Genomic DNA, 13,391 nt, shown 5'->3' on the forward strand with positions numbered 1-13,391 from the left:
TAATAAAAAGATTGCACTACAGAACTTGTATTGGGTGAATTGAAATATATGGTTTCTTTTGTTTTTTACAGTGCAAATATTTGTATTAAAAATAAATAGAAAGTGAGCACTGTACATGTTGTTGACTCTTTGTTGCTTTTTACAGATCCAGACTAACATGGCTACACCCCTGACACTGTACACATTGTATTCTGTGTTGTAATTGAAATCAATATATTTGAAAATGTAGAAAACATCAAAAATATTTAAATAAATGGTATTATATTATTGTTTAACAGTGCGATTAATCGTCATTAAATTTTTTAATTGCTTGACAGCCCTACTTTGATCTGTTTGCTATCCCATATAATCACTTAAAATCTATCTTTTGTAGTTGTTAAATTTGTTTTTGCTTTGTCTAAAACCATTGGGTATGGGAGTAATAACTCAGGGCAGAAAGCTGTGGTATAATTCCTCTCCATATCGAGGGAGAGGGCGAATTCTCTGTGCAGTGCAAGATGGTGTAATTTTGGGTTTATATCCCAAAGGGGTGTGTGTACCTGAGTAGCTGGGAAGTTCCTTAACTGAAGGCTGCCCATGGAGAACTGATCCCAGAGTCTGTATGTAACTGCAGCTGGGTGTGTCCCTATCTGTATGTTGCTGGTAAAAGTGCAGGCTGGAGCCTGGGAGAGGGCTTGGCAGGCTGGTCACAGCAGTACAGAGTAAAGGGAACCCAAGCTGGTGGGTCAGGGATGCTCACTGGTATCCCAGTTCCAGGTGGCACCATGGGGAGGAACCCATCACAACCATCTTTTAAAACTGTCTACTTTGTTTTCCTGATTTAGGTTGTACATCAGTGGCTGTATAGCATTCTGTAACTTTTTGGTGAAGAAAAAAAAATGTTTTGTATAGAATATTAGACTGAACTAGAACTCATAATTTCTTCATGGGTGGTAACGGATAACCCTACTCTAGGTTAGTAATTTAATTAAACATATTTCTTTTTAAACTATAAGATCTTTGGGAGAGGGACTGTAATTACTATGTTTGTACAGCACCTAGCACAATGGGACTCCGGTCTGGCTGGCTTGTAGGTGCTACTGCAATATAAATATTATAAAAAATAATACGAGAGGCCATTCATGGTTTAAAGCCAGTTATGTAAGTTCACTGAAAAGCTGGGTCCCTAGAAGAAGCAATAAAGGACAAGATGCTAAGTATGCTATGTACCACCACAGTAAAATCTTTATATAAAACACAGTAAGTTTATTACTGTATCTTCTGTTTAGAATTAGTAAGAGTTCATGGGAATCTTTGCAGTATCTCTGAGTGGTGTCATTTATTTTGAATAGGTCAGGTGCTAAAATTTTCCTTTTATCATGTGACCTTATAGAAACATAGGAATTGTTATTACAAATTAAAAAAGCTGTGATTCAGGGTTCCTCTGCTTTTGATTGGCAGACGAGGTTGGAGGAGAGGAATTGTTTTCACTTGAAGAGACTTTATGACTTAGTGTTAGGAAATAATTCACCACTTCCTCAATCAGCATGTATGCTTTTCAGTTCTTCTGCAATAAAAGAACTGTTATGCCTTGACCTACTTTTATCTAACAAAGATGTCTGTTGTAGTCCACAGTTACCAGAATATTACTGGCTAATATTACTTGATTAAAATTAGTAAAACCGCAATAGCTCACCTTTTTTTAATGGAGATATATATGGGGCAAAATAAACCAAAACATAGATTAATTTGGAGGGAATAACCTGTAAAGCATTAATTTTGAAGACACCTAGGGGTGTTGGTAGATGTTATTTAGCAAATTAGACATGAGTTTGCAATGTGATAATGCTTCAAAATAGGTTAAAGCTCCATGAACAGAAGCCATTATGTAATGGAACAAGGAGTCCCTTTTTATATAGCTCTTGTATGGACACATCTACAATATTGTGTTTAATTCTGGTCTCCTTATTACCAGAAAAATATAGGAATTTGGAAGGAATTCAAAGAAGGTGGATGACAAAAATGATCAGGAAGTAGGAAGGGTTAATTCTGAGGTAAGATTAAAAGAGCTAAATAAATGTAACTTGACCCAACAGTAACGAGTTGGGGAAGAGGCATAAGTCCATAAATTAAATGTGTGAGCACCAGGGATGGAAGTAAATTATGTAATATAGAACCAAGGCTGATGTAACTAGGAGTAGTAGGGTTTTCAAAATTCCTCTGGCATACTCTGAAACCAATCAAAACTGAGTAAGCAAATGACTGTTTAAAGACACATTTTTGTTCTGCTTCCTTCCTTTAGCTTGGAAAAGGTCTTGTGGCCAAAACATCACTTTTAATCCTGTTTGCTGTTTCTTGCATTGTATTCTTTTTAGATCTCTAGTGAAATGTTGTTATAAAGTTGTGCTAACAGTCCACCAAATGTGAGATATTTGAAGTCAGATAATTGACCCTCCCAAGGGCAGAAACTAGCTTGCTTGCCAGCAATTGTGATTGTCATGTGCAATAACAGAGAAGACTAATACATATGATTGGGCAGGGAACCCTTTTAAAAATAGATTTTGTTTTTTTAAATAGAAGGAATTCATTCCAAGACACAAGGTTTTTCTTCCATATTGTGTTGTTGCATCAGATATAGGAATGAGAAAAAACAGGTGAATTGAAACCATCATGAGGGTCTGCCATTTTGGAGCCCACTGGTCCCCTTGTATTTCAGGCTCCCTGGATTTTTTTTTTTTTTTTTAAAGCTTCAGCCATACTGCAAGGCCTATTCCTCTGGGGGAGAGAATGGAGTGATAAGTGATGACGTTTGTGGGAGAGAAATGTGTTTTAGTTAGAACTGATTTAGTTGTGGTTGGTTAGTTTTTTGGCTTGGGGTTGAGGAGCAGCTGTTGGCTTCACTTTTGATTTGATTGTGTTTTTAATTTTTTGGCAAAGGCACCAGTTTGGGTACTTTTGAAAATATTACAAGTTGAAGTAAGTAAATCACAAAAACCGTGTACTGTAAAAGTGGACAAAGCAGTATTAGAGTTCTGATGTCTTCGGATAAGTATGGTATATTGCAACAAGGCAAGTCACAGGTGGTATCAATTTTATTTTATTTAGCACTATCGTTTGAGAAGAGACTCACCACCTACTATATAAACTAAAAATGTATTTAACATACAGACTTATTTAGAGTTGAGATTTGAAGTCTATTGCTGTTGATAGCCATCTTGCTGAGTAGTAATACGTTGTGGTCATTTGTATATGGAATCCTATTGTAAGATACAACCTAGAGATCAGGGAGAGGAAAGGATGCAACTGCCCCCCCTAGAAAATTTCTGTCTTTCTTCCAGCCCATCAGTGTAGCGATGAGAGGGGTTTTAATCCACATTGGAGACTGATCCTCATTCCCATCATCTCCCGCTGTGGGAACAACACTGGAATAGTGACCCAGTGCAGCAGTAACCTCCACAGTCCCTACAGTGGGCAAAGGGAGAGAGAATGGAGAAAGGGGCAGGCTTTTTAAAGGCACTATTATGAAATCTCCTATTAACTGCATGCATCCCAATTCCAAGTCTATGCAGCACTCCCCCATCACATTCACACACATTCTCTCCCTTCTTGTCCCTGCCCCCACCACATTTACACTTCTTCCACCCCACCACCATCTCACATGCCCCTTACTCCCTGTATGAGATTGTTCAAAAATAATTGGCCAAATCCTGACAACATCCACATTTTTGTTAATAAATTAACCTTTCAATCTCTTAGAGGCTCTGCTGCCACCTTTGATGACCTCTTATTTCTTCTTTGGCCCTGATTTTGGAAAGACTTATTCATGTGTTAAGTTAAACGTACTTAAGTCTCTGTAGGATTAGGGCCTTAATGATGAATTTTTTATGTTGTGTAATGCATGTGTAGTTTTTCTTCATCTTTGCTTTTCTTACCATTCTTCACATTTTTCTTATTTCCAGTTCTTGCATGCATCTCTTTCTTAGCTTAGATTGATTTGTTCTTATATGGTCATCTTCATGCATGCTACATGTAAAATACAGTTAGAAGAAAGTAGGGAATGATGGAGTATATATGTACCCTGTTTGCCTGCCTTCTACCAAGTAAAGTTTGTCTCAAGTTGTTTCAGCAAGATATCTGAGAGATGCTTCTCTTGGGCAAGAGTAGCATTTTCTAAGACACTGTTTTTTCTGCTTTCTCCCCCCCTCCCCCCCCCCCCCCAATTCAGACCTTCCATATGCCTCCATTCATCCATAACCATGATTTCATCCATAACTCTGAACTTCTCCTCTTCCCCCAGCTACTGAAATCATCATCATTCCTTCATCTCCTCTCTCTCTCTTGGCAGCTCTGTAGCCTCCCTAAATCCCAGCTCCTTAAACTTCAGAACATGTAGAATTTTGCTGCCTGCTTTTACACAAACATAACCACCTTCTCCATCCTCTGCAGCAACCTCACTGGTGATTTGTTCTTTTCAGGATGCAGAACAGAACTGCCTTCCTTGTTTTAAAATCCAGCCAGGGACATAGTCCTCCTTTTTTCACTGAACTTACTTTTTTCTACTTTATTCCTCATTCCCTATACTCATGTAGCAGCAAACTCTTGTTTGCCCCTCCATATGCTCTTGCTCAGTGGTTCTCAAACTTTTGTATTGGTGACCCCTTTCACACAGCAAGCCTATGAGTGCGACCCCGCCCCCCGCCTTATAAATTAAAAAATATTTTTTTATATTTAATACTATTATAAATGTTGGTGGCAAAGCGGGGTTTAGGGGTGGAGGCTGACAGCTTGTGAGCCCCCACGTAATAACCTCGTGACCCCTTGAGGGGTCACAACCCCCAGTTTGAGACCCTGCTCTTGCTACTCTTGGTGCAAGATTGGTGTCTGCAGCTGCTACATCGGGAACGCCATTCCTGTACCAGTCTGTCTCATTGATTATCTTATTTCAAGTTTCATTTCAAAGCATACAATATTTTTTCTACTTTGTATCTCTTAATTTCTCTCCCCCTCATTAATTTAGTTGATTGCTAATTAATTTAACTCTGAAATGCTATTATTTAAATCAGTAAAGAGTTTTTTGGTTGTATTTCGTTGCAATGGCAGTGACAGAAAGCTGGAGGTGTAGTGCAGCTGCAGCTACAAATAAGAAAGCAAAGGGCTGCATGAAATGGGAATAAGTAAGGCTACATTTTAGTCATGGGTATTTTAGTAAAAGTCACGGACAGTAAACAAAAATTCACAGCCCGTGACCAGTCCATGACTTTTACTATATAAACCGGACTAAAACTTGGGCGGGGGGCTACCTGGGGGCGTCGCGGGTGCTGGGAGAGGGCAACCCAGGTGTTGGGGGTGAGGAGGCGGGTGACGATGTTTAGCCCAGGGCCCCTGCTAGTGATGGGGAGGGGGGGTCTTGGTGGGGTCGGCAGGCTCCCTATCTGGCTCTGCACCTCCCACACCAGCAGCAGCAGAGTTTGGGTGTTGGAGGGGGTAGGGGGTTGAGGCATAGAACGGGGTGAGGCAGGCTCTGGGCGGTACTTACCTGGGGGGCTCCCCAGAAGCGGTGACATCTCCCTCGCTCAGTTCCTAGGCAGAGGCATGGCCAGGCAGCTCTGTGGGCTGCCTCTACCCAGAGCACCAGCTTCGCAGCTCCCATTGGCCAGGAACCATGGCCAATGGGAGCTGCAGAGGCAGTGCCTGCAGGCAGAGGCAGTGGGCGGAACTGCCTGGCCACGCCTCCGCCTAGGAACTGAACGAGGGCAATGTCTCCACTTCCAGGGAGCCCCCCAGATAAGTGCTGCCCAGAGTCCGCCTCACCCTATCCCGTGCCCGAAACTCCTGCCCCCTCCCACACCCAAACTCTACTGGGCGGGCGCGGGAGTGGTGGCCCAGACTGCCCCAGAGCCAGGTGCACCAGCTGTTGCAAAAGTCACAGAGGTCACAGAAAGTCACGGAGTCCATGACTTCTGTGACAAACTCTCAGGAATGAGTTACAAACACGAATGAGTTCATGTTTCTACTCTACCGCACCTTTTGCAAATTCCTACTTAGTTGCTGATCCTGTGGGGTGTTGAGTGCTCTGACGATAGTAATGGTGCTCTCTTCCTCATAATAGGGGCTCAGCCCTTTATAGAATCAGGCCTGTAAAGTGCTGAGTTGATCACCAACTTTAGGAGGATATCCAAGAGTTGGAAATTGCCCAGAAGATGGCTGCAGGGCTGATTTAGATAGTGAGAGCTATGCAGTAAAAGAATATGCTTCTCAAACTAAAGATATACGGATTTTTTAAAAAAGAGATTAATTCCTATTGGAGCCAAGCCAGCATCTCAGATATACTTGTTTACTCTGCAGAATGGGAGGATAATGGGACTTTATAGTATAATAGAGGAAGGGAGGTGGACCTACGTTTTTTTTAATCCATAACTTCTATGTTCCTGTGTCAGTTTCCTTGAAAAAAATATAATTAAGCCATTGGAGTCAGCATGCTTTTATAACTAGAGATTTTCAGACTTTATTGGAGCTTATAGCGACAGTGTCTCATTACGAGGCAGGGACAGCAGATGTAATGCAGACACATCAATTATTTGACTGAAAATAGCCTCAGATTGAGATTAATAAAGCTGTTTATATAATTTGACAATGTCTGTCTTAATACCCAATTTAGTGATGTCTGCCTTAGTAGGTCTAATTTAATCAATTAACTTATGTTGAGTTTCTTTTTTCCCAGTTAGTAAGCAAGAAGCTAATACTGTATCTGCCCTTATACCTTTCAGAAAGTTAAGTAAAATACATTCTCTGAGAATAATTCCAGCTCTCTACCAAATAGTTGAAAACATGTACAGCCTGAATGTACTTAGAGGAAAGGATGGGAAAAAAGAAGCAAAGATGCATGCTGGCAATGGATCTATTTTAGCCTCTCTTCTGGGGTTGAAAAAGGTTTGGCAGCTTGTGTAGATCGGGGGAGCAAGGAGTCCATCACTCTCCAGTGGTACTGTCTATATAAGCAGCCAAATCAGTTTAAACTTCAGTTGAGGGTTTCTGGAAAAGACCCTTTTGACAGCCATTTTCAACATCCAAGACACTCCTGTAAGATGGACACACACTTCCAAAGCCCATTTTGGGACGGGAGGCCTCTTTCCTTTAAGGGGAGATGCAAACAGCATGGCCACACTACTTCACCAGTGCTCCCTTGGCTTATTCTGAGCAGAGTACCTGCCTGGAGACATCTAGTATAATAAGGGACCTACTGTACTATCCGATGTGGTTCCTGATGTATAAGAAAATTGAGGGACCTCATCTGTAATATCATAGATAATAGTGATCTTACTAGTTACTGACCTTTCACCAAACATGAATTGAAGACTAGTGTCGTTGGCAGTCATCACCCCATACTTCCAATAAAGGACAACCAGCACTGCCAGTGGTGTTGAAGTTACAGATCTCTCTCACTATGGCCTAAGCCATGTCAATGATTGTATATGTGCTTCAAAATGGCAAGGACCAGTGGGAGTATAGCTCTCTGTTTGCCCATCCCTACAGTCTGGCAATTTTTGACTCAAGAGCGATCTCTGCAGATGTAAATCTCTCCTCTGCAGGGACCAGCATTCAGCCAGTTCTCAGCAGCATTGCCCATCCCTCTTTTGCCACCCTAAGGTAACTACAGAAGGGGTGTAGCTGCCACAGCTAGCATCCTTTATAGGGACTTCCTGGGTAGACCATAAAAGGTAGGGGCTTCCTCTACTCATTACTCCAAAATATACTAAGGCATTCTCTGCCTCAGCCCGGTGTTGGGTGGGAGCCTAGTTTCTTTCCTTCTCCCACCACCCCATCCACCCCACAAAACTTTAATCCAACCCTCAGCATTGCTCTCGCCTCCAATTCCTTTTTCACTGAGGCTGGAGTTGGACGACTTAGCAGTAGAGACATAGGTAGGGACCACTCTGAGGTTTCCCTAGCAGCTTATAAAGAACCATTTCTTTGAATCCTGGGTATTTGATGCTGCCACCAGCAGTGGTGGGTCAAGACCATTTCCAGCTCATGTTGTTCTGATAGGGGGGGAGGCTGCCTTCACGACCCCTTGAAGACCTATAGCTAATTCTGGAGGGGGAGATCATCTTGTGTGGCCACACAAAGCAGTCTCCGGAAGTTGGTTACTGGGTGTGTGGTTGGAGCAGCCTGGCACCCCCTGAAGTACTGGAGAGAGGGGGAGCTCCTGCCAGACAGAGGGGGAGCTCCTGCCAGACAAAGGAGCATCACTACCTTTTCTTTGCTCCAAAGACGTCAAATGCAAGGAGAAACTTCCTGAGTTTTTAATTTGAGCAATAGGGGAGTGAGACGTGTAGGAAGATGGGGTCCAGGGTATTGGGATTCGAAAGTCCAACTGTTACCTTAATATTGGGATATTTCATTTAAAATATTACCTGAATACAAATTTATACTCTTCGCACATTTTTTTTGCGGTGTGTTGGCAAGAGTGTGTGAGAGAAGTTCTTAGATAAAGAGAAAGTCCTTAGGTAAACATCTCCCTACACCCTAAAGCCAAAAGGAAAAGTTTTTTTGGGTTAGTGGGATCGTCATGGGAGGGCTTTGGTATAAATAGTTAAACATTTGAATTCAGATGTTTGATTAATCCAATGTCAGGACCTCCCATCCTCTGAATCCGAATATCATTTGAATCTAGGGTATCAAGATGGTCATATCTATTCAGGTGAATGTGGAAGGTTTTTACAGCCTATATCTGTTTGGAATCCAGCCACTGCTCTGAATCTCTGTTTTTTAAATACTAGATTAACTCACAAATGTAAATGAAAAATGTTCAGTTTTTTAGTGAAATAGATTTTAGCAATGCTGCTGTGATATAATATTGCAAAATGAGATCTTTCTACCATTAAAATATAGACTTTCCATGTCACTGCAGCAGAGATTAGAGGCAGCACACACAATAGATATTCAGTATTCCTTACTTCACATTTTTTAGCCTCATTTCAAAGTTGTAACACAGATTGCCATACCATTTCAGACCAATAGTCAATCTAGCCTGGTTTCCTCTTTTCCCCAATGCGTCAAAAGAAAGTGGAAAAAATTGGGAAAGCCCAAACTAGTTTCGAGTTCTGTAATATATTGGCATGTGTCTTGGGACACAAGGATTTAACGGTATTAATTATTATAAAATAGTTTTATCACGGATACTATTGGAGAAAACTAAAGTAAAAGAGGGGTTCCTTTAGTCTTCATTTTCGTTTAAATAACAGATGTATAGCAAATTAAAGAAGCAGATATTTTGTTGCATAGCCATGCACAGCAGTTAGTGACTGTCCTAATCCATAAACATTTGTATTACTTATAAGGATATTTGATGTATGTCAGGAGAAAAATAAATACATCATGCCATTGCTTTCCCAGTATTGTGTAATGTTGTTTTCTCCATGTTTTGTCGGGTGGTGATGATAATGAAATAGCTGGTAAGATTGTGCATCCATATAAGTGTATCTCACTTAAAAAATATAATCAGTCTCGAGCTTTGTTGAACTACAAAATATCAGGACATAGACTGTTCATTTTGCTCAAAACTCAGGATTTCTTACTGATGTTTGATGATTAAAAACAAAGCAAAACCCCAAGCTTCAGATTTCAAAGCAGTGCAGGGGATTTTACCACAATACTGTCAATTTTAACATTATTTTAGGATCTATGCAGCTAATACAAGATCTTGTTCTGCTTGAAGGCTACTTTGTGTCTAAAATTATCTAAACCAATATAAAATTACTTTAAAAACAGTAAATTAATCTGCAATATAAAGCATTGTTGTAAGGCTAAGTTGTCCAGTATTTCCCAGAAAATTCTTATTTTTTGGTGATACACAAACCAGAAAGTACATAACTTGAGGGTCAAACTCCACAATAATTTTGCAAGGCTGACGGTTTGAATTTTTGGGGGGTAAATTAAGCAAATTTGATATGAATTGAAAATCCATCGTGACAACATAAATGTGCCTTTTTTTTTTTTTTAGTTTGCAATGTTGTAGCTTTGTTGGTTCCAGGATATTAGAGAGACAGGGTGGGTGAAGTAACATCTTTTATTGGACCAACTTAAGATATTACCTCACCTACCTTGCCCCCTATTTTTATAGTGACATTTTTACAAAGTTGCTTTTTCAGAATAGAACCACAGTTTGAGGGGTGGGAGAGGTGAATTGCAAAAATAACAGAAGCACCCACAGGAATATGACTAATGATCTGAGAGAGACTTGGATCTTCTCATTTTCAGCATTGTGTACCACTCACTAAATTCTGTTCATGAGTTCTCAGTTGCTCTCTATTGTCTCCCAGAGAAAAGTGTGTTTCAGTGACTCCTTTGGAAACTGCCTCCCACTCACTCACTCACGCATATTGTGACCTGCATAGTTGAATGGTAGATGACTGGAAGTAGTTGATGTAGCTGAAGTCTTGGGATAAAGTCCTGCTCGATGTATGTTAGGAGATTTGGCCTTGACTTTCATGGGAACTTTGGTATGGTAAACTGCTATAGTTGCCTAAAAAAGCTGCAAATTCCTGCACTTTGTTCTAGAAGTCCACTTCATGGATGATGACAATCTGAGTTTTAATGTTGGTATGGCATGAAATGAAATCCCTCTGCCATCAACAACCTAAGAAGGAGGCTGTACTTCCAAGCATGGCTGGGTGGGGTTTGGAAGCCATGCTGCTTGTGATTCCGAAAGCTATGCAGAAGAATAAACCAACCATAGAATCACATCTTTTTTCATGAGGGTGGGGGAATGGAATCCTTCTGCTATCCCAACTGCAATTTAAATCTTGATACCTATCTTAGGGTTTCATACCAGTTCCTATCACCATAATATTCAGCCCATAAACTACCTGATGATTCAGTCATGATTTTTCCTGCCCCTGTAGCTTCCTTACAACATCGATTGGCCTAGATAAACAAAAAAAAGTCTGTGTTGGGCTGGGTTGCATTTCTTATGAATGCTGTAGATCACATAGCCAAGATTTAAATAATTCCAAGCCTCATATTGTGGAGAAAGCCACAGATCTTTACTGACAAACATAACTGTAAAGAAAAATTGGCTGTGTAACCAAGCATCTGTCAGATGGTAATGATCTTTAGTGCATTTTTATTTTGGCTTGTAACATTAACACAATGGAATTGAAATCCTTTTGATCTAATGAAGTGTGTAAAACTGTATAAGCTGTGAGTAAGGCACAGCAGCATCAGGAACAGCCCATGTGCTACTGAATCTTACAATTTTTAAGATGGCTTTTAGCGAACACGTATTTTGTTACTGTTTTTGTATTTAGTTTGATAGACTGTTAAAGTACTAAGATCATCGTTTTTCTGGATAACTGGTATCACGGTTACATCTCTAGTCTTTTTAATAGGGTTTTTTTTTACATTGGATTCTGTGAGAAAAACACTTCTTTTCACTGACCTAGTATTTTGTCATTCTTTATTCCTGTTTGAGTATAGGATAGAGGAACTATGTACTATGTATTATTCCAAAATTATTTTTAAGCAAGTAGTAATAGCTGTTACATGCTTAAGGCTTCGGAATTTTAGTAGTTTATTTGCTCTTGCCATGTTTTTGCTTTGTTTTACCATTCCTATACCATATTTTTAAAAACCTATTTTAAAACCTGACATAGGCTACAAGCTTGCAAGAAGACCATGAAGTGATCCTTGTCAGAACAGATCAATCTGGAAGAGCATGGCCTGTGAACACAATGGCAGAACCACTGGAGCCGAAAGGAGGAAGACGAAAGAGACAGATGGTACACTTTATATAACATCTTTATTAGAATGTAATTCTTAGACTGCTTTGTAAATGTACTATTATGAGGGCATAACTGGTGTATGTATTTATCGAAAGAGTAGGTAGGTAGCTGGGAAAACAAGTTAATTTTCAGTATAGTGACATGAACTAGATGGTGAAAAATAGCTTTGTTTTAAAGTTGTGGTGTTGCCCCTTAGAGTTTTCATGGGGAATTTATTTAAATATAAACCTAACCAAATGTTTTAAATCTTTTCAAGGTATTAATATATCTTAGCCAAATAAAATACACTATTTATAAATCATGTAAATATATATATTAAATCAAAAAGATTAGTAGAGCATCTTTTCACACCAAGCCAAATACCTTGATGATAACTTGTCTAGGTCCTAAAAGCTAATTGTTCTATTTTGTAGTTATGTGAAGCAAAACACTAAATAATGAAAAAGACATATGAATAGGGGGATCTTCATCCTCTTCAGTAGAGCAAAATATTGGCCTATGTACATTTTGGGGAAGCGGCCATGTCTACTTATAGCACTGTACAATGTCTAGCTCACTCTGGGTGCTATTATATTGTAAATGTTAAATGATTATACTGGCTCAGTGTCTATTTATTAGTCTATGTCATTTCATTGCAATGAAGGGTCCTGTTTCCTACTCAGTTCCATTTTACTTTTTAAAAAAATGTCTATAACTTTTAAAATTAATTCTTGCAGGCTGGGACATTTTAGTAAAAGCCCATTCAATATCCACAGAAGGATTCTAAGTTTGGGTTTTGAGCTTCTGAGAGCAGCAGGGGATTCACGTCTCTATTAAGTAATTCCTTGGCTAGTAAGACAGATCAACTTGACAAACGAGTGTGGTGAAAGAATTGTTATCCATTTTGGAAAAACACCATCACCACTTATGTCAGTATCCACCTACAGTGTGCAGTCCTGAGCCTTTCCTGAAGAGATACCACCAATTGTATAAATCAGGATGCTGTGGACAAACATCTAATATGAACTAGGATGGAGCTTCACCAGCTATGGCGACATCACACAACAGAGACATCAGCTTTGCATGAATTCTCCATGAGACCACTGTTGTTTCTGGCACAGGTCATAAAGTTCCCTGGGAGTTCAAAAACTGATCTGAGTTATGAATATCTTTGGAACATCCCATTCTCATGTACTGTTTGCTTTTTCAGTTAACTTCCATGGTTCATTTCTTAAACACTTGAACTCTTGAAATCCTTTTAGTGAAATCCTGGTCCCAGTGAAGTCCAGATTAATAGTCATTTTCAATCTTTCCATTTTCAGGGTGCTACTCACATAGATAAAGAAAGGGTCAGATACTTTCAGGATGATGATGATCTGAGCCTGAAGGATTTGGTCAAAAATGAAAAGATGAGAACAGCAGAGGATCAAAACTCGCTATTCATGCGAATGGCATCAAAGGTAAGGCATAGTGTGAATGAATTTGTACTTAGGACTGAAATAGCATTTCCATTGTAAACCCTTATTTTCAAATTTCTTTAAAAAAATCACTGTTTGGGATTAATCTTCCTATTCTTGTTATTAGCCTGGATGTGGATTGTTTTGTTTTGTTTTTTGAAAGCTGGGTAAAAATTAGTTCAGCCGTTTGAAA

At 39.7% G+C, this 13,391-nt stretch overlaps 1 protein-coding gene across 1 annotated transcript in view; it reads left to right on the forward strand.

Annotated features, from left to right (window-relative positions):
- Window positions 1–13,391, forward strand: part of CWF19L2 (CWF19 like cell cycle control factor 2) — a 174,895-nt gene that overhangs the window by 81,936 nt on the left and 79,568 nt on the right. Inside the window, exons 11-12 of the mRNA XM_054015545.1 lie at window positions 11,634–11,759; window positions 13,064–13,201. Coding sequence (XP_053871520.1) covers window positions 11,634–11,759; window positions 13,064–13,201 — 264 coding nt within the window. The remainder of the gene's footprint in view (window positions 1–11,633; window positions 11,760–13,063; window positions 13,202–13,391) is intronic.

This window comes from Malaclemys terrapin, chromosome 1, assembly GCF_027887155.1.
Source record: "Malaclemys terrapin pileata isolate rMalTer1 chromosome 1, rMalTer1.hap1, whole genome shotgun sequence".
Taxonomy (NCBI): domain Eukaryota; kingdom Metazoa; phylum Chordata; order Testudines; family Emydidae; genus Malaclemys; species Malaclemys terrapin.